This window comes from Glycine max, chromosome 19, assembly GCF_000004515.6.
Source record: "Glycine max cultivar Williams 82 chromosome 19, Glycine_max_v4.0, whole genome shotgun sequence".
Lineage (NCBI taxonomy): Eukaryota > Viridiplantae > Streptophyta > Magnoliopsida > Fabales > Fabaceae > Glycine > Glycine max.
Window position 1 is genome coordinate 38,278,295 of NC_038255.2, and position 21,436 is coordinate 38,299,730.

General features: G+C 28.9%; 2 protein-coding genes across 2 annotated transcripts; both read left to right on the forward strand.

Annotated features, from left to right (window-relative positions):
* The first annotated feature begins 2,510 nt into the window (after positions 1–2,510).
* On the forward strand, positions 2,511–3,053 carry LOC100796890 (probable 2-isopropylmalate synthase). The gene has a single exon (XM_041012899.1). It carries the CDS (start codon positions 2,511–2,513, stop codon positions 3,051–3,053), a length of 543 nt encoding a protein of 180 aa, XP_040868833.1.
* A 6,419-nt stretch (positions 3,054–9,472) lies between these two features.
* On the forward strand, positions 9,473–21,090 carry LOC100797422 (probable 2-isopropylmalate synthase). The gene is made up of 13 exons (XM_006604217.3): positions 9,473–9,666; positions 10,237–10,762; positions 11,527–11,740; positions 11,819–11,899; positions 14,540–14,632; positions 14,737–14,823; positions 15,579–15,679; positions 17,203–17,236; positions 17,317–17,391; positions 18,392–18,475; positions 18,570–18,704; positions 20,681–20,826; positions 20,922–21,090. Exons 1-13 carry the CDS (start codon positions 9,579–9,581, stop codon positions 21,007–21,009), a joined length of 1,752 nt encoding a protein of 583 aa, XP_006604280.1. The 5' UTR covers positions 9,473–9,578; the 3' UTR covers positions 21,010–21,090.
* The last annotated feature ends 346 nt before the right edge of the window (positions 21,091–21,436 follow it).

Genomic DNA, 21,436 nt, shown 5'->3' on the forward strand with positions numbered 1-21,436 from the left:
ATCTTCAATTTTTTGGGGTTTATAACTTTCAGACGTGATGTGTTTGAGGTAGGATTGTTAACTTTAATAACCATATTTTGGGGGCAACTTTTTGGTCGTGGTGCAAACGAGGCCTTAATATTTTGTGTTTTTCATTTCTAGATTATATTGGTTTAAGCCCATTAGAACCTTAGGTATAAATACGTTTTTAAACTTCGTTTTAAGGTTTGAACCTTGAGAGATTCGATCGACAACCCTAAGAGTGAGATCCAAGACAAATTATTTTCTCTCCATTCCTGCATGATTTGTTTTTGGATGATCTTGTCAATTAAATCTCTTTTGTTTCACTATCTATGTCTAAGTAATTTTCTAGTTTTTGGGATTGGGCATATATATGCATGATTGAGTGTTGTCTCCATTTTGTTAATAATTGAATATCTTTTGATTTGATTCTTATTGAGGTACTGTGATCATGGGAATTTGTTAGCCACTTATCTACATCTCATAGACATTCGGAAAAGGTCTACATAAACTTGAGACTTAATCATGAAAGTAAGGTTTAGCCTTTAAGGGAGTCAATGGATTATTACTAAGTTTATAGGTTTCAATTTAAGTCAATTTACAACAAGAGTATGAACTAGATTCGTTGAGCACAAATTTTTTGTCTTGAGAGAGAATGTTAACTATAGAATAATTTATCAATAAAAAAAAATCTCGATAATTGGATAAGTATGTATTGATCTTCTCAACTGGTGTCCATACGACATTAGTTAATAAATTAAGAGAAAAAAATATATCTCATGAAGATCATATGACAGTATAAAAAAGTCATGAGCAGCGTAATTTTATGCAAATTACTAAAAAAAATTCTTTTAATTCCTTAACCAATGTTATAAAAATACTGATTAAATTTACCATTACATATTCATTAATTATCTTTATGGTAACCCCACCCCTAAAAATCCTTCTTGACATTGAAACATATAGTTGTCGTCTGTCACGACCCATATCATATAGTTGTCGTCTATCGCGACCCATATCAATAAATCTAGGGCAATCCCTTTCATTCATATTTCATCCTTTGACTTCACCCTTTAAGTTTAATAGAGGCAATTCAAGTTTAAACTAGGACAACTTATTTGTTCTTAACATACTTTTACATATCCTGGGTCAATTATCTCATGTGTCACACTCCATTCATCCTATGGAGTCCAAATTAGGATAATTCATTCCATTAGACTTGACCTTTTTCCTTTTTATTAGTTTTTTTTTTATATTTTTGTTCTTTTCTCCTTTTATCATTACACTCACTATTCCTTCCCACCATAATTTTAAAAATCAGTTCAGATCGATTGGTAACACCACTGGAACCAAGAAAGCTACAACCTTAATCGGTTTCGTGGATATTGTATTTATTTAAAGATTGTTGTTTTTAAAATTGTAAAACTTGGAAAACGTTCAACTATCACTGTCACTATTGAAGAAAGACCTTTCTACAATGGCTTTTATATACATTCAACGACGATTTTGAACCATCTTTGAAAGACTTTCTACGATGTTTCTTTAAAAATCGTTTTAAAAAAGTTATCACATTCTAAAACAATTTTTAACTAAAAATCATCTTATAATAATACCTTTCTAAGTCGATTTTTAGTTAAAAATCATCTTAGAAGTGTAACATTATAAGATAATTCCTTTTATGTTTTCAATATTTATATATACGATCAATTTAATCCAACAATAGTTCGTCTATCCAATTCCTAAATAACCATAAGCATAGATACGCAAGTAATGTGATGGATACTAAAAAATTGTACTTTATGCGTATGCTTATTTGGGAAGTGGATAAACTAACTATTGTTTAATTAAATTGATCGTATGTATAAATGTTGGAAATTATCTTGGTTCCTAATATTAATATTTTTCTAAGAATTATTTTTTAAAAAATGAATATGTATAAAAAATAACATAACTAGATATAATTTGAAAAAAAAACTAAAACTTAAAGGGAAAAGTAATTTTGATATTTTTATAAGTTAGAAAGATTATTATTTTTAGGCGGAAGGGGGGGAGGGGCGGAAGGGGAAGAGCTGTATCATAAAAAAACATCCCTATGCAAATATATATTTAACATAAATGTATTTTCTTTGAAATATACTCCCTTTTTTGTCAAATTACCTGATAATTTAGTTTGTTTCAAAAACACTTCAAGCTAAAAATTACGAAAGTACTTGAAAAAAACACACTTCTTAAACATTTTAAATTTATTAATAAGGACATTTTAGTTAAAAACATCATTTTATCATAATAATTAGTGCAATTCACAATATTTAAAAGTGTGATCATTATTTTAAACAATAAATAATTTGAAGGGAATAAAATGTGTTATTAGTGTGGATCAAGTCTAGAGTGAATACACATTTTCTACAGCTAAATTGGAGATCACCACAATGATTCCTTCCAAAAACATAATGACAAATCTCTTCCCTGAGTCTAAGAGTTCCTTTAGTTCTGAAACTTTGCATTAATCTATGGCAGGTAAAACATCTACCGACGGCACTCATCCTCGTTCTCGTCCTGAATACATTCCCAATCACATTCCCGACCCGTCATATGTCCGCATCCTGGACACCACCCTTCGCGATGGCGAGCAATCTCCCGGAGCTGCCATGACGTCCGATCAGAAGCTCGGGATTGCTCGCCAACTCGTGAAGTTGGGCGTGGACATCATCGATGCCGGTTTCCCTTCGGCGTCACAGGAAGACTTCAACGCGCAAGAAGTTGGCAATGACTGTGACGCTGATGGGTATGTTCCAGTCATTGCTGCACTATGTAGGTGCAATGAGAAGGACATTACCACAGCGTGGGAGGCTGTGAGATACGCTAAGAAGCCAAGGCTAATACCTTTCATTGCAACCAGTTCGATTCACATGGAGTATAAGCTCAATAAGACTAAAGAAGAGGTGCTTCAAATTGCTATCGACATGGTCAAGTTTACACGCAGTTTAGGTTGTGATGACATCGAGTTCGGTGTTGAAGATGCAGCCAGGTTCCTCCCATCTCTTTTTATTTAATTAACTACCAAGACATCGCTGCCAATACATTGGTCTTTTTGTTTTCACATGTATTTATAATACAACTGCACTAATAAAACAGATGTAGGTAATTAAATTTTCTAAAATGATGGAAATTCAAGCAGAGAACATATATATATATATATATATATATATATATATATATATATATATATATATATATATATAATAGTAGAAACAATTTGTTATAATAGTCTTGAGACATTGTCTAAATATACAACGTTGTCTCTATCACTATATATATATATGTACCTGGATATGCACAAGACATTTGATCCATTGACTAGTTCCTCTAATGGAGAAGAGAAAATAAAGGAGATCGAGAAAACTATTTCTTTTCCACTATATGTTTTCTCTGTAAAGTCTCAATGAGACAACTACACTGTACAATGATTATAAATAGGGGTCTTTTTCGTGTTAAATTAATATGGGCTTATTTACCCATCATAGAAAGCCCATACACAAGCCTACCACATCAACATATGGTGCTCTATAATAATAATATGACAAAATTATAAATTTGGTTCCCCAATTTATCTCTAATTTTAGATTTGGTCCCCCAATAATTCATCCATGGTCGGGTACTTGACGACGCCCATGGTTCATGCCTCATATGACACGTGAAATAATATAACTATGCTAGTATGTACTTTGTACTAGGGGGTTGTCACCTGGTAGAGAACTCCCTTGTGGCCCAAGCTGATCACCGAGGGGGGGAGTCATGATACGGTACGTATCGCATTGCATCAGAGAGTTGAGGTCAAGTGCATGCATCATTCTGTGCAGTGTTGATTGAATCCATGGATGGATGATGAGTAATTGTTGAATGTGGATGTTGAATAACAAATGTTGTGTAAACTCATAATGTTTGCCTATTATTCTTGCTAATTGTGGTTATTTGGATTTGGTATTGGTTCTTTTTATAATGAACTCACCCTTGCAATTTTGTATCGTGTGGTTGATACCTGTGATGATTGCGAACCTTGTTCGTGGGAGTAGAATGACAGCAGTAGGGTGAAGGAAGTGAGATTCTGTTGAGGAGCCGCCGAACCGACGTGATGATCGACGTGATGACGTTGGGATTATTTTGGGAGAGAGTTGTGATTTGTTAATCAACTCCTCCATAGTTGGTTCAAGTTTCTTTTGTTGAGTTAAAGACGTAAATCTCATATTTTAATTATATGTATGGACAGACTTAAGTAAATGTGTATGGTTTGGCAAGTGTATGTATGCCAAGATAAAGAAAATTATCTTTATTTTCATAAGCAGAAAATTAAGGGAAGTTTTCATTTAAAAATTGAATTTATTGCGGTTTAGGATGGTGATATCGTAACGACGAGGCGGGTCGTTACAGGTTCCCTGTAAAGGCTTCATTTTTTGTAGGTAAAATTACACTTTTAGTTCCCCATTTTTACTTCAATTTCGATTTTGGTCCCTCTATAATTTAATTCACACATTTGGTCCCCCAATTTTATAAATTCCTTTATAAATTCAGCCAAATTTCCTTACTGGAGAAGTTGTATTTCAAATTTCAAACAAAATACCATTGTCATACATAAGTCACTTAAGCAGTCATATACACAAAATACTGCATGGGGGAGAAAAAAGAGAAAAAAAAAGGGGGTTATTATAGAACCTGTTAAAGTAAGAAATCTGAAAATTTCAGACCCAGATTGGTGTAGAAGCAAAGCTTCAAGAATTATTTTAATGATGCCAAGGAATTTCAAAGATCATTCAAGATGAATTTCAAGGATGAAGAAAGCAAGATGTCATGCAAAGCAAAGATCTCAAGATAAGAATTAAGATAGACTCTTAGAAATGTTTTTGAAAAGCACAAATGATTGGCCAAGTGAGTTTCTATCTTAACAAAAACTTTTCCAAGCATTTTACTATCTGGTAATCAATTACCAAAGGTTGTAATCGATTACCAATGGCCACAAAGCTTTCTGGAAATGTTTTTAAAGTTATTTTCAAAGTTTTCAAAGCTGTAATTGATTACCAATACTTTAAAACAATTAAAAATGATTTTGTAAGTGTGTAATCGATTACACGTCATATGTAATCGATTACCAGAACTTTTGAACGTTGGACATTTAAATTTTGAATAAAAATAACTATGTAATCGATTACGCCAATGCTGTAATCGATTACTAGAAAGGATTTTCGAGAAAATCTACCAACAGTTATAACTTTTCATTGGATTTTTGAATGGTCGTCAAAGGCATTTAAATAGGTGAATTGGGCACGAATTTTCTTCAGAGTTTTCACTGTTCACAAAAGGCATAATCCTCTCAAACAAAAATCTCTTATCTTCAAAAATTCTTTGGCCAAACACTTGTGTTATTCAATAAAGAATTAAGAGCTTCATTGTAACATCTGTTTCTTTTAAGAGAGATCATTTCTTCTTCTTCTTACTTCTGAAAAAGGACTAAGAGACTATGAGTCTCTTGTTGTAAAGCATCTGAGCACAAAGGAAGAGTTGTCCTTGTGTGTTTCAGAAGGTGTAAAGGATTTGTGAGATAGTGGAACTCCCAAGCGGGTTTCTTGGGAACTGGACGTAGGCAACAAACTTTGTCAAACCAGTATAAAAATTGTGTTTGCACTTTCTCTTCCCTTAAACTCTTTTATTTATTGTTGCTTAATGTTTATATTCAGTAAGTTTAATTTGAATTATTATTTAGGAATTCATTTTAAAAGGAATCTTGGGACTTGGGTTAAAATCAAAGTAGAATTTTTAATTGGGGAATAGTTTGTGATATCTTAATTCAACCCCCTCTTCTTAAGATATCTGAGACCACTTGTCTAACAGTTGGGATTCATGTGCCACTTTCCCAAGTTGAACAACCCCGGAAGTGGGAGAGAGACAAAAAGTGATTTTTCTCAGGGTTCCAAGTGAGTGAAAAACTTGCGATGAAAAAGAAGTGCGAGATTTATCAAGACCAACCATGTCTCTAGCACCAGTGGCTAAACCATTCAAAAGACCAATTTTGCAGGAAAAATTTATAAAGGAATTTATAAGACTAGGGGACCAAATGCGTGAATTAAATTATAAGGGGACCAAAATCGAAATTGGAGTAAAACTGGAGACTAAAAGTATAATTTTACCTACAAAAAATGAAGCCTTTACAGGGAATCACTCAGATATTGACATGTGGCATTAACACATGGCATTCAACGTTTGAGGTTAACGGTCAACGTCCAAATCGGGCTTCCAAGACCTATTTTGCAGGATTTATAAAACTCGAAGACCAAATTTGTGAATTAAATTATAGGAGGACCAAATCCTAAATTGAGATAAAATGGAAAACCAAAAGTATAATTTTTCCTTAAAAATATATATAACATCTTTTAAATAATAAAACATTAAAATAAAATAATAACATGTCAAATAAAATCACAAAAAATATACTAATAAGTAAGTCATCTTAATATTATTTATTATATATTTCAAAATTTATTTTTTAATTTTTATTTAAAATAAAAATGAAACCGTAAAAAATATAAAATTTAAAAGAAAAAACATATTTAGGAAAATAAATAAATAGGTTAACAAAACAAAAACATGTCTACAAATCATAAAAAAAAAACATTTTTGAAGTCGTAAACCTTTTAAAAAAAAGTTTTACGACTTTAAAGTCGTAAAACAAAAAAAAGTCATAAATAATTTTATGACTTCAGTTTTTTAAAAAAAATTACGACTTTAAAGTCGTAGAAAAAATAACATTTGCATTGAAGTCGTAAATAATTTTACGACTTCAGTTAAAAAAATTAAAAAAATAAAAATTCGTAACAGATATTACGATTTGTAAGTTAGAAGTCGTAACATTTATTATCACCTATCTCATTTTGAGTAATTTTTTAAAATATACTTCGATTAAAAAATTGGAAATTTTTTTATCCCTAATAACAAGTAGGTCCGTGAATGCCCACTTGCCAGTAAAAGCTCCAAATGATATGTTTCTCATTGCTATTCAATAATTTAACTACCATGTTTCATCCGCTTGAATGAATGATATGTAAAAAGACAAATATCAAAGATATTTAGACACTTCTATGCTATTAGACACCTTGAGAAAGAAAGAATAAAAATATTAAGTATGATATATAATATGATTTGATAAAAAAAAGTGACAAATAAGATATTTATGATATATAAGTGTCCATATATTATTATCCAATATCACTTTTTCTTTTTTACTTTTTTTTTATCAACATATAATAATTTAAGGGTCATGTTTCACCCGCTTGGGAGCATCAACCCATCTACATGTATAAATTTGATAGTTTTTTTTCAGATACAAGTATAAATATAGAAGTTGAATCCGACAAAGGAGTGTATCTTAACTTTACTTTTTTAGTAATAATACATAAATATTTATTTATCTTAAACAATGCAGAAAAAGAGTATGTGGTTACTATTACTAACACTCCTGACAAAACATTTAAGCTTGGCGGGTCACGCGGGGTCATCAGAACCTTTACCTACCAAAAACACAATAAAAACGTGTGAGAAGTTAGGATGGTTTACTTTCTAATTTTACACTCCCTTTTAATTCTTCTTTATATTTTCTTTGATTTTTCACCATTAGATCATCGATAATATCTATTTATTGTTTTTTGGAAGAAAAATTATGAACATCAATTTCTATTAATTCTTTTTGTGTAAAGAGGAGGTATTTGGAGTTTTTTTTTTTTTTGACATCTTAAGATTACAAATTTGTAAGCTTACAAATTCTTCTCCCACCGTATCATTCCAAAAAACTATCTTTAGTTGTGATTTTATGCTTAAGTCTTAAATTAAATCTTTTGATTAAAGAATCCAAGTATCTATTCTTGGCAAATTTTCCCATTTGGAGCACTTTTAAAAACTATTTTTCTAAATGGAGTCGTTTTTAAACATTTTTCATCAGGGGACTGTTTTGCACATAAATTGCATACATGCTCTCAAGCAAACCGTTAGTCAAACTAGCGAGTTCGTTGGCAGTGAAGAACCCGCCATCCCCATTGGCGATTTCGCCATGCATGCGGGAACCATCAGTCAAACTGACGAATTCGAGGCAGGAGAGGCAGGGAGGAATATTAATGTTATTTAGGTTAGGTTTTGTAAGTTGTAAATTATTAGTTGTGTTATATATATATATATATGTTAGGTTAGTTTTAGTTTATTTGTAAATATTATTTTAAGAATATTAGTTAGGTTAGTATAGATATGTTAAGTTACTATTAGTTGGGGTTTCGGTTAGTTTTTAATAATATTATTTTGTTTAGAATTTGTAAATTAGTATGGTATTATTTGTTTTACATATGTGTAGATTTTAGTTAGTATACATATGTTACGTTTGTTTAGTTTAGGTGGTAATTTTAAATTTTAAGTAGTACCTTAAAATAATAAAATTATTTGTGTTATATGTATATGTTATAATTTTAGTTGGTATCTAATTATTTGTGTTACACCGTACGTTAGTTGTAGTTAATTTGTTAATATGAATTTGTTGAAATTTTATAAATTGGTATGTTATTATTATTTGGTTTAGATTTTTTAGGTTTTTATGGTATTATTTATGTTATATATATGGTATGTTAAGTTTAGTTAGAATGTTAATATTATTTAGTTTACTTATTTAAAATTTTTATTGGAATATATGATAAGTTGTTAATTATATATATATATTGTTTAAATTTTTGTTTCCATAGTTACTTTTGGATTTATTTTAATTTATTTGTATAATATATGTTATTTAATTTAAATGTTATTAATTGGAAAAAATTGGTAATTTATTTTAATTTATGTATGTATTTTAATTTTTAATTTTGTTATTTGTATTGTATTTTTGTTAGTATTAAAAGTTTTTTATGTATTTTATTTTATTAGGATAGTATATTTAAATTTTATTATTTGTATCATATATTTTGTTGTTCAAATTTATGTATTTTGTTATTTATTCATATTTTAATTAATTTGTTGTAAGTGAATTTAAATTTTTTAATGTTCAATTTTTGTTGTCAATTTTTTGTATTATATTTTATTTTACAGTATCAATAACATCTATGTCGTCATGTTTGTCAAGTATATAAATTAAGTCTGGTCCAATAGATGAAGACGTTTTATGGATGCAACCTAAATATGTTTGAATTGTATAATGGGAAACCAGACATAAAATTGCACATCAGACGAGCGATCTCGATTTATCAAGGTCAAGAAGAAATACGAGAGAAAATTATTCCTCTGACAATCTAATTTTTATTGGATAATAAAGATGGAGTACCTAAAAATAAATTCCTCATTAAGTCTTGATTGAAAGATGAAGACCCGAAACACATACGTTTCACATGAGATGCAGGAAGTGTACGATTACTCTTCAAGATATCTTTTTGTTATCATTGGGTTGTCCTTAGAAGTTTCGCAAAGTCCTACTCTAATTATCTTTTCATCAGTTTTTTGAAGGGTTTGCGCTTGGAGGTTGCATTTCCCAAGCGCAGTTTAAAGCGTCGTCAGCAACTATAATGGCTTCTTTTTCTGCACTGACTACACCCTTGGGTGTTGGGATTGGAATGGGTATCTCTTCGGGGTATAACCCTTACAGCACCCAAGGTATCTTGGATTCCTTGTCGTCGGGGATTTTGGTTTATATGGCTTTGGTAGATTTGATAGCTGCGGATTTTCTTAGCAAGAGGATGAGTTGTAACTTTGGGCTGCAGATACTGTCTTACTGCATGCTTTTCCTTGGGGCTGGATTGATGTCTTCGCTCGCAATTTGGGCATGATGTCCCTCCCCTATATAGTTCTAATTACTGCCTTGTTCAATACTTGATTTCATATCCGTTTTTTCTCTCTCTCTCCCTCTTTGTCATTAACCAGCTATCCAGCTTAAGCTTTTCATCTCTTACTAGTGTACTGATGGAAATTAAAAAAATTATATAAGCTAGTCATCGTGGTTTGAGTGAATGTTATTTTTATCAATGTGGTTTCTAGGGACCTTCGGCATGGTGTCTTTGGTTAAGTGGTTGAATCTTCTGTGCATATATATATATATATATATATATATATATATATATATATATATATATATATATATATATATATATATATATATATATATAAATCTCTTCCCTGAGTCTAAGAGTTCCTTTAGTTCTGAAACTTTGCATTAATCTATGGCAGGTAAAACATCTACCGACGGCACTCATCCTCGTTCTCGTCCTGAATACATTCCCAATCACATTCCCGACCCGTCATATGTCCGCATCCTGGACACCACCCTTCGCGATGGCGAGCAATCTCCCGGAGCTGCCATGACGTCCGATCAGAAGCTCGGGATTGCTCGCCAACTCGTGAAGTTGGGCGTGGACATCATCGATGCCGGTTTCCCTTCGGCGTCACAGGAAGACTTCAACGCTGTCAAGATGATAGCGCAAGAAGTTGGCAATGACTGTGACGCTGATGGGTATGTTCCAGTCATTGCTGCACTATGTAGGTGCAATGAGAAGGACATTACCACAGCGTGGGAGGCTGTGAGATACGCTAAGAAGCCAAGGCTAATACCTTTCATTGCAACCAGTTCGATTCACATGGAGTATAAGCTCAATAAGACTAAAGAAGAGGTGCTTCAAATTGCTATCGACATGGTCAAGTTTACACGCAGTTTAGGTTGTGATGACATCGAGTTCGGTGTTGAAGATGCAGCCAGGTTCCTCCCATCTCTTTTTATTTAATTAACTACCAAGACATCGCTGCCAATACATTGGTCTTTTTGTTTTCACATATATTTATAATACAACTGCAATAATAAAATTAAATATTTTCATTGGCACTTTAAACAAATTAAAAAATCATTGAAACAGATATAGGTAATTAAATTTTCTAAAATGATGGAAATTCAAGCAGAGAACATATATATATATATATATAATAGTAGAAACAATTTGTTATAATAGTCTTAAGACATTGTCTAAAAATACAACGTTGCCACAATCACAATAAATTTAGAAGTACAGGATAAGCACAAGACATTTGATCCATTGACTAGTTCCTCTCATGGAGAAGAGAAAATAAAGGAGATCGAGAAAACTATTTCTTTTACATTATATGTTTTCTCTGTAAAGTCTCAATGAGACAATTACACTGTACAATGGTTATAAATAGAGGTCTTTTCCTGTGTTAAATTAATATGGGCTTATTTACCCATCATAGAAAGCACATATGTCTGCCACATCAACATATTACTAATTGCTTTATAATAATAATAATAATAATAATAATATTAATCCTAATAAACATTAATATAATAATCATATAATTGGGACTAATCAAACACCATAATATATAATTTTAAGATCATGTTAATTTGAGCTTTAGGGAAAATAATATCACTTAGTATGATGTCCACTATAAAACAATCTAACATTTTGAGGTTTTATTTTTGCATTATCCAATCTTTAATTATGGGATCAGATCCGATACAGAGTTTCTTTATAAAATTTTGGAAGAAGTTATCAAAGCTGGGGCAACAACTCTGTGCATAGCTGATACTGTGGGCATAACAATGCCATTAGAGTTTGGAGAAATGATTGCTGGTATAAAAGCCAACGTCCCTGGAGTTGAAAATGCTATTATTTCTGTTCATTGTCATAATGATCTAGGACATGCTACTGCAAATACAATACAGGTATACGCATATAACTCTCTTAATGTAGTTGTCAATAACACGAGATTGATTTTTATCTAGTCTTATAACTGCTTTTAGGCTGCCTGTGTTGGTGCAAGACAATTAGAAGTAACAATTAATGGGATTGGTGAAAGGGCCGGTAATGCTGCATTCGAAGAGGTTAGTATGAATCATCTATTGTGTAATGAATTTAATAGATGTTAATGAAGAATAGTTCTATTTAATGTAACTTTTCTCTTTAGTAACTTGGTGAAAATAAGGATTACTACTCTCCACTAAAAAAATTGGAATTTCCAGTCCATATTAGACATATTAATGAAATGATTATATTTCTTACCTTGTCACTAACCCCCGAAATTAAACAACAATGCAACTAGGCATCTTGATAATTAACATTTGGAAATTATGAATAGTGCTAAAATTACATATTTCATTTGCCCTTATATGAAAGGATGATTTATAAATCTTCGAGTTGTGTAAACTAAATCAATTAATAATTAATATGTTACCATTTTAAACCATAAATAGTGGTGCATAATAAAAAAAAAACTGCCCATTTAAATATAAATTAATAATGTGTCAATTATTAATTAGCTAGTTTAGTCACTATGACACATTGACATGTATGGACATCATCTATACAGGCTACAATTTATCTTGATATACCAACCCACTAATTAAGGTTTTATCTTTATATTTATTGATATTTCATTCTCTCATGGCAATGAACAAGCTTAATTAGAACGTAATAACAAAATATCCACTCCATCTACAACTTGTTCCACACCTGTAAGCAATTCAACCACTTTACTTCCCTCATGATTCCATCCTTCCTGCAACATTCAGTATTGTTTTCATCTTTGACAACTTGATTTCTTCAATTATTTCCTTTGGCAATCTCGTTGTTTCTTTCAACGTACCTGTTTGAATACCGCATTGCTGTAAATTCCTCTCCTCATGATACCTACTTGGACTAGTAATCACTCAATGCCAAATCTACTTTTGATCATAGCCTCTTCGTGGTCGATCTCCTTTTAATACCTACTTAATTTGCAAGGTTTTTCTTTTAAAAAAACAAGGACTAAAATCAGCCAAATTAATTGATTAGGGGTAAAAAGTACAATTAATTTTTTTCTAAAATTGTCAACATCTTGCATTTCTCAAATTGGTACTTCTTATGTCTACTCAAATTGGTATCTTTTTTATTTAATAAAAAAATATTAATTATTAGTTTGCTAATTTTTTTTGCTAATAAAATAGATCGAACTAATAATTTCACTCTTTTAACTACTCAATCAATCTTATATTTCTTTAAAATTAATACCTCTTTATATATACTCTTTTACTCCTATTAGCTAAATCATTTTTAAATACATTTTAGTTATTTCTAGATAGATTTCCAACAATTTGTGGATAAAAGCTTTAAAAAAATTTACAATTATGAATATTTTCCATCGACTACTAGAAATTTTGTAGTGACCGACAAAACCTGTTCATATAAGTTAAAAATCTGTAAGTGCATGTTAGTAGGACATTGACCCACGGACACTGATGGGCCCGTCCATTATGAAAGGTATATAGAAACAGTTGTTTGACAGTCACTAAAAGAGCTTTAACTATCACCATAGCCTTAATTTTAGTTTTGGATGTCTTGTGACAGTAGGCAAAAATTATTGACTTATATAACTACAAATTCTAGCTGTAGGTAAAAGTAGACATTGATAAAAAAAAAAAATTAAAGTTAATTAATTTTTTAGTCTTTAAATTTTTTAAAATTTTAATTTTTAGTTTCTCAAAATATTTTAAATAACTTTCAATTTTTTGTTAATTTTCTATTAGCAATTTTAGTTTTTATTTTATTTTTAGTTCCTTCTTTATTTTTATTATTCAAAAATTAATTCTTATTTTTGTGAATTTTTAGTTTCTTGTTTATTTTTTATTTGAGATTACTTTATAGCAATAAAAATAAATAAGATATTAAAATTGGACAAAAAAATTTAGAGAAATTAAAAACGATGACAAGAAATTAATGAAAAATTAAAACATAACAAAAATATTTTGAGGGACCAAAAATTATATTATAAAAAGTTGAAGAATTAAAAATTTAACTATTAATGACTTAACGGTACAGGTTATAGCGGGAGGTAAAAGAAGATATTGATAATAATAAATGTGTTTTCTTCCACCGTTCAACATACTTTATTATACCCTACATAACAACAACTAGATACAAATTATATGATAGTGAAAACATTTTTATTATCTCCAAATCAAGAGCATCCAATTCCAAATTAAGCTCATGCATTGCACAGATAGATAAAAAAAAAAACAATACATCAGCAATTGTGGATTGGAATTCCAACAATAGTGAAAAAATTGACTGTTAAAACAAGTGTAAAATATGACAATAACTATCATAGCTTTTTGTTGACAACAGATATAGTATGAGAGAGAGAAATTGAACTGAACAGTTGGTTTATTATAAAACTAAGCATGAGAGCCGAGAAAAGAGTAGTGAGTTTCACTTGATCAGACAAGGCTATATGATGCTTCTTCAAATCCTAATACGTAGTATATGAATCATTATTAAATTCTTCCTTTATTACCAAGGGTTTTAATTATAAGACTTAAGAACAGACATGCACACGCGCACACCCACGTGCACGTGTACTACTTGCTTCATATTTGCAAATATTACTCTTGTATATATTCTTTTTTTATTATTAAATTATCATCTCAGTCACTTAAGTTCATTTTCCTTAATATACTATAACTCATTTAATCTATTTTATATTCAAGGTTGTGATGGCCCTAAAATGCAGGGGAGATCATGCCTTAGGTGGTCTTTATACTGGAATCAATACAAGACACATATTAAAGACAAGCAGGATGGTTGGTTTTATTTTCAAACTATATATTTATCATTTTTAAGATATTTTTCTTCCTTTTAAGATACCTCTGTTAATTAAATTCAAAATTTTATAATCTTTATCAAGGTCGAAGAGTGCTCTGGTATGTATTTACAACCACACAAAGCTCTTGTCGGTGATAATTCTTTTCTCCATGAAAGTGGCATTCATCAGGTTAGTCGAGTGAAACACATGCATTGTGTACTAAATTATAGACAGCACTTATTATTATAATATTCCTATGATCTAAAGCCTAAAACTATCATGTTATGAATTTTTTATCTTTTATGCTACAATTTTTTTTCCTTTAATAGTTTGTTGATGTTATTAATAAAATAGAATTACAAGTTTTAGCAAACACTTTATTGGCCAAAATTTAGAATTACTTGTATTACAGTTTTTTTTTATTCGTAAGTGAACTTTCATAGTAGGTATTGCAAGTGGATCTGTACATAATGTTGTGCATGCATATTTTGACTTGAATTTCTTTACATTTTCCCCTTTAATATTTAGTTTTTAATTTTGGAATAATTAAAACTATTTGTTTACTTTAAAGTCTTCTAGAACAATAATACTCTTACACATGTACACACAGAAATAAAACAGAACCTCCACATTTGCAACAGTAGCTACGTTAATTTCAATTGGACGGTAACGATAACATTGGAGCATTTAAAAAAAAATGAGGGATTAAATTAAACTTTTTAATAATAAAAGAATCTCATTACAGAAATTAAATACATAATGAGACTAAATTAGTAATTAAGCCTTAATCTTTTCATTTTTAAAATAATATTTTTTGTTTGCATTCCAGACTAATGCCTTCTATTTTTTAATAGCTGGCTTCTTAACTCTAAGTCCACATAATTAAAAATAATACTTTGATTTAGTTCCTTGTTGATTTTTTATTTTTATTTCTACTTTTGTAGGCTGGATTGTTGAAGCACAGAGGAACATATGAAATAATATCTCCGGAAGATATTGGTCATGAAAGGTCCAATGGAGCTAATATGGTACTAGGGAAGCTAAGGTATCCCATTTTGCTATTTCTCACAACTCTTTTGTCCCATTTTTTTGTGAATCTAATTATTTAAGGACTGATAGTTATATATATATATATATATATAACAGTGATCACTTAATATATGAAGAAATTGATTGTCTACCAAAATAAATTACATTTAACCTACGTACCCTCACGAAAGACCGATACTTAATATTTGCTCTAACGTGAGAGGATTCACTCCCGTTCATATAGAGAAAATTAAAAGGGGTGAGGGAAGACGCTTTTATTCTCGTCATTGATATATAAATTTTAATCTATCTTAAACATTTTTAATTTTAGTTAAAGAAATTGTTTATTTTAACATTTTTTATGTTCATTAATCCTTATTACAAGATATACATTATTCATATAATGTTGAAGTATCTAACAACATATTTTAACCAAAACTGACACATATCATTGAATCAATAAGAGGTAGGTATATATAACAATATTTATAAAATTAAATATTATAAATATAATACATAAAAATAAAAAGTAAAACCAATTAATAAAGATTAGAAATATATGACAGGCTCAGTTGCGCTCGTCCCTACTTGTGTTTTTTTTTTTTTTTAGTTTTTTTTTTCTTTTGTATTATACGTAAAATATAGCTTAAATATATTGAGTGCATGGAAAATTTATAAATTTTAGATTTGGCTCCTAATAAATTTTCTTTGCTTTGAATCACAAAAAAAATTCCAGATTTTGTATTTGGTCCTTGAGTTTTTTGTATTATTATTTTGTATTTCGTTCAGCTTTTATAGTTAACTCTATTAAGTGGTTCCAGAAATGTTTACAAATTTTTCTTTTAATCCTTGATTTTTATTTTTATTTTTTTGCAAAATCGCTGATATGTTTTCCATCAAGATGGTGGCGTCTCTAGTTAATAGAGTGAATATAATGAAAAGGATCAAATGCAAAATAATTTTTTTAAGAACCAAAAATTAAAAAAAATATTAGAGACTAAATACAAAATTCACCTTAAATTTTTTAGGAATAAAAAATATATTTATGTCTAAAATATAAATGTTGGAAATTTGTGTGCCGTATATTATAAATACTGAATTACATGAACATGAATGCCACAATTCAACATTACTCATAATGTTAGGTGTTCCATATATTTACTGTTAGTGCTATGGTAATATTTAATTTCGAAATAATTTAAAATCATTCGTAGCATTACATGTTCAATAATTTGCTAGTGGATAATTAAAGTGAAGCAAGTGCGAGTATATGAGTATGATCAATAATTTAGCTTTTCAACTATTGTCATATAAAATTGTTTAATCATTGAATTTATTTTTTTTAATCAATTAATTTCTTTTGCTTGTAAAAAATAAAAACAAACAATTGTTTGTATGTGATATCATTGATTCGTGGTTTATTATTATTTATTTGTAATTCAGTTCATTGTTTTGTTACTTTAATTTGTATCTTAAACTTCATATATATCATGAATTTATGACTCATTTTCCCTCCATTTACCCTTTTACGTATATTAGTGGACGCCACGCGTTGAAAAATCGACTCCAAGAGGTATGGAAATGTTTTTGTTATATTCAAATTCATATTGAATGTTTTCCGTTGTTTCATGAGTTATTCTCTACTTTTGTCAGCTTGGTTATGAACTTAGGGATGATGAATTAGAGAGTGTGTTTCGGAACTTCAAAGCAATGGCTGGAAAAAAGAAGGTTAAGAATTAGTTATTTTTCTTTTCCTTGCATCTTTTTTAACTGTGAATATATTATCTAGTAGCTACGTGTACTTAACTTTGTGAACAAGTTGGGTCTACGGTGATTTATCTACATCAAATAATTAATTTGACGAAAATGAATTATATTTGCTCTTTGTGTTTTGCATAAAATCAAGGTCAAAAAGGATAAAATGATTATGCATGCCTATTGGTACAACATATGGATTATTTCACGAATTTTTTTAGCGTACATAAAGTTCCTTTATAAAGTTAGTTAATTTGTTTATAAATTCACAAGTAAAGATTTATTCACTCTTGATTTAACTCAAAAGTATACAAAGAGCTAGCTTAACCTACTAAAATTATTTGAGGGTGAATATACTTTTTGGTTAACTAAGTTTTTATTCTTTAAATATTTTAAAATTTGGTTTTTAATTTCCAAATTTTTGTTTGATTGATCAAAGTTTTTTAATTTTTTTTCATTAACATTTTTAATTACAAAACCTTCATTTGACTAGATAAAGTTATTGAACTTTTAAAAATTTTAATTTTTAGTATCCGAACAAAAGTTTAAATTTATTATTTTTATTTATTTAATAAGATTTTAAAGACTAAAAATTATATTTTTTAAAAGACTAAAAGATTAAAAATCTTAATAAAAAAAATATTGAGAAACTTTCACCCGTCAAATAAAAGTTTTACTGAAAAAAAAAATCGAGAAACAACTCATAATTAACCTGTACTTGTGCACCTTACAGATGAACTCGCTTTAGACGGCAAATTCTACTAAGGAGATGAGCATATGGCACTTCTAATATGCCTGAACTAATTATGTATTGCAACTACAATAGTCACTCACACTAGTAATTAAGGCTTTTTCTCATCTTTAGAAACAAACTATAAGCGTACTTATAAAGATTGCTTTGGAATATAATTGTAGTTGTATTCTTGAAACTAATGACTTCCTATTGCCTGACTCTAATGCTTGGTGTCCTTAGAGAGTTACTGATGTTGACCTTAAGGCATTGGTATCAGATCAAGTTTGTCATGTAGAACCTATTTGGAAGCTTGATGATTTGCAGGTAAATTTAAATGTAATTAATTTAAAACTATATGTTTGATACAATGTCTTGAATAACAATACAAAGAAAAATTAATCAATATCTTTCAATGTAGGTGACTTGTGGAACTATGGGTTCTTCAACAGCATCTGTCAAACTTGTTACTGTTCATGGTAGCACACATGTTGCTTGTTCTGTTGGTGTGGGACCAGTGGATGCAGCTTACAAGGCTATTGATCTCATTGTGAAGGTCTGAAATTTGATAAGTTCCTAGTTGCTATTGATTCCTTTTGATTAATTACATCGCTTATTATTTCTATAGTTTGTTATTTTTGTGTATTCTTTATACATCTATTGGTATTTAACGACTCACCTTTCAGAAAGAAATAATCAATATTTTATCATTTTTCCCTTTCCAATGATTAGGGTTTTCATGGAAAAAGAATGGGCTAGCTAGAAGGTTATGCATATGATGACAATGTCAATCTTATTTTTGTTTAAGATATCAATGTGAAGATAAAATCTTTAGGCTTTTTAGATTTTTTATTTTACAAAATTTGTAATTTTGATCCTTCTATTTTAAAATTGAGATATTTTGTCCCAATGTTTTTTTATAAAAAAAATCTATAATTTTAATCTCATATTTCAAAATATAAATATTTGATTTCTATATTTTACAAAATCTATAATTTTTACTCCTGTATTTTAAATAATCCATAATTTTGATTTAATATTAAATTTTTACTATATTTTATTTCTTTTATTTCTTACTTTGTAATTAGTTAATCATTTTTTGATTATATCTTAAACCAATATGTTATGTTTAGGATTCAATTAGATAAGAAGAAAAGAAATAAAACACAAGTAAATTTGAGAATTTAACCAACATTACAAGTTTTTTAAAGTAGGAGGGTTAAATGTTTCTCTTTTAAAACGGGGAAACTAAAATTATAATTTAAAAAAAAAAGAGAATTAAATATTTTAATTTTAAAATTAAGGGATTAAAATTATGAATCCAACAAAATAGAAAGATTATAATTGCATTTAAGTCAAATCTTTATCAAAACTCCTTAGCTTCCTTGGTTATATCATAGGGAAATTTCTTGGATCATCAATCATAGTCATTTTTCTGATTTCCTTTTTTTATTATAAATAGTGTAAATAGCCAAATTCATACTTAAAAGTGCAAAGTATTGATAAATTAATTCCTAAAAGATGAAAAATTTAAATTTAGTTTTTAAATATGTAAAAAGTACAACAAATTAATCATGCATACAATTTAATGACAAATTGATCCCTAAACTAGGAATATTCATGGGTCCAATCTACCTGTGATATAACCCCACCCAATTATATTGGGTTGAATTTCATAAGGGTTTTAGGTTGAATCCAATTTAAGCCAATTAAGATTAGATCATAAATGAGTTGGGTAACAAATTCTTTTTTTAGCCCAACTCAACCCATATCATATAATTAAATTTACTATTATATAAATTAATTATTAAATATAAAATACATTAATGTTTAACTCACATAGTTTATTAAATTATTAAATTAAGCCATTCCATGATTTTTTTTTCTTTTTTATATTGTTATTTTTATCTCTATCTTGATTTTGTTTATATTTTTTCATGTTAATGCAATATTTTATTTGTATCTAAAATAAAAATATTGTATTAATATTGAAATCATTAATTATATTAATCAAATATTGACACAATTTGATTTTTAGTACATTTAGTTATTATATACTTACAAAATATTAGACAAAATAAAAAATATTTTTTAAATATTCAGATCTAATTAATTTAATTTGACCCAATTCATTTGATTGATCGAGTTGGTTTAGGTTGAGTTTATAAAAAATTATATAAACCAGACTGAACTCAACCTATTAAAATTTGATCAAATTGGATAACATGTTTATCCAAACTTGATTCAACCTGATTGGTGAATACCTTTATCTTAAATTTTATAACTTAATATCAAATTGATTTTTGAAAAATATAATTTATTATCAAATTGATCATTAAACACTACAACTTGATAATAAAATTGTCTCCAATTTAAAAGCTAGACTAATTTGTTACACTTTTTACACATTTAAAGATTAAATTTATACTTTTCATCTTTTAAGAACTAATTTATCACCGCATCACACTTTTAACAATAAATTTAACTAGTTATCCCTTATGTGATGGAGGAATCTTATACTATTTTATGCAGGAAACTGTAAAAGTACTTGAGTATACACTGAATCCAGTTACAGAGGGAACTGATGCAATTGCAACTACACGTATTGTAATTCGTAGAGAAAACAACAAAACACTTACTCATGCTTTGAATGGAAACTTTGTTTATCCAACATTTAGGTAATATTAATCCAAAAGTTGATTGCTTTAGTATATCATTTTCTTACTAATCTCGCTCATGCACAACTAATGTTCTATGCTCTCTCTTTTTATAGTGGGACTGGAGAAGGAGTGGATGTTGTTGTTTCTAGTGTGGAGGCTTATCTTACAGCACTAAACAAAATGCTCGATTTCAAGGACTGATTTATATTTGTTGAAAAATTTATAGCATTTGGGTGTATGAGTTGAGACTTCATGTTATAAATTCAAACGAGCTATTTATGATTTCTTTTGTTAACCTTAAATATGGAACAAATTCTTCTAGAATATTACCTTTGTCTAGTCTACATCTTAAAAATAAATTGAATCAACTCATACGAGTTTTAATTAAATAATTGATTTATTGAACTTATTCATAAATCTAATGAATTGAATTTGAATTAGATATAATTTGACTCAATTAATTTATAAAAAAACTAGATGCCTAATTGGAGGGATTGTTAATTACACACCTTTTTCAGTGAGAGTGCATTAGCATTCTTTAAAAAATAATCCGGATAAAAAAATTAATCAATAATTTTGTTTTACTAAATTTGATATAAAAATATTATAGTAATTTAGTGTTCATTAT

Excerpts from the sequence above, each read along its gene's own strand:
- LOC100796890 (XM_041012899.1), top strand. The coding sequence starts at position 2,511 with ATGGCAGGTAAAACATCTACCGACGGCACTCATCCTCGTTCTCGTCCT.
- LOC100797422 (XM_006604217.3), top strand. The coding sequence starts at position 9,579 with ATGGCTTCTTTTTCTGCACTGACTACACCCTTGGGTGTTGGGATTGGA. Across the intron at positions 15,680-17,202 it reads ATGGTACTAGGGAAGCTAAG|TGGACGCCACGCGTTGAAAA; the intron begins GTATCCCATTTT and ends TACGTATATTAG. Across the intron at positions 18,476-18,569 it reads GGAAGCTTGATGATTTGCAG|GTGACTTGTGGAACTATGGG; the intron begins GTAAATTTAAAT and ends CTTTCAATGTAG.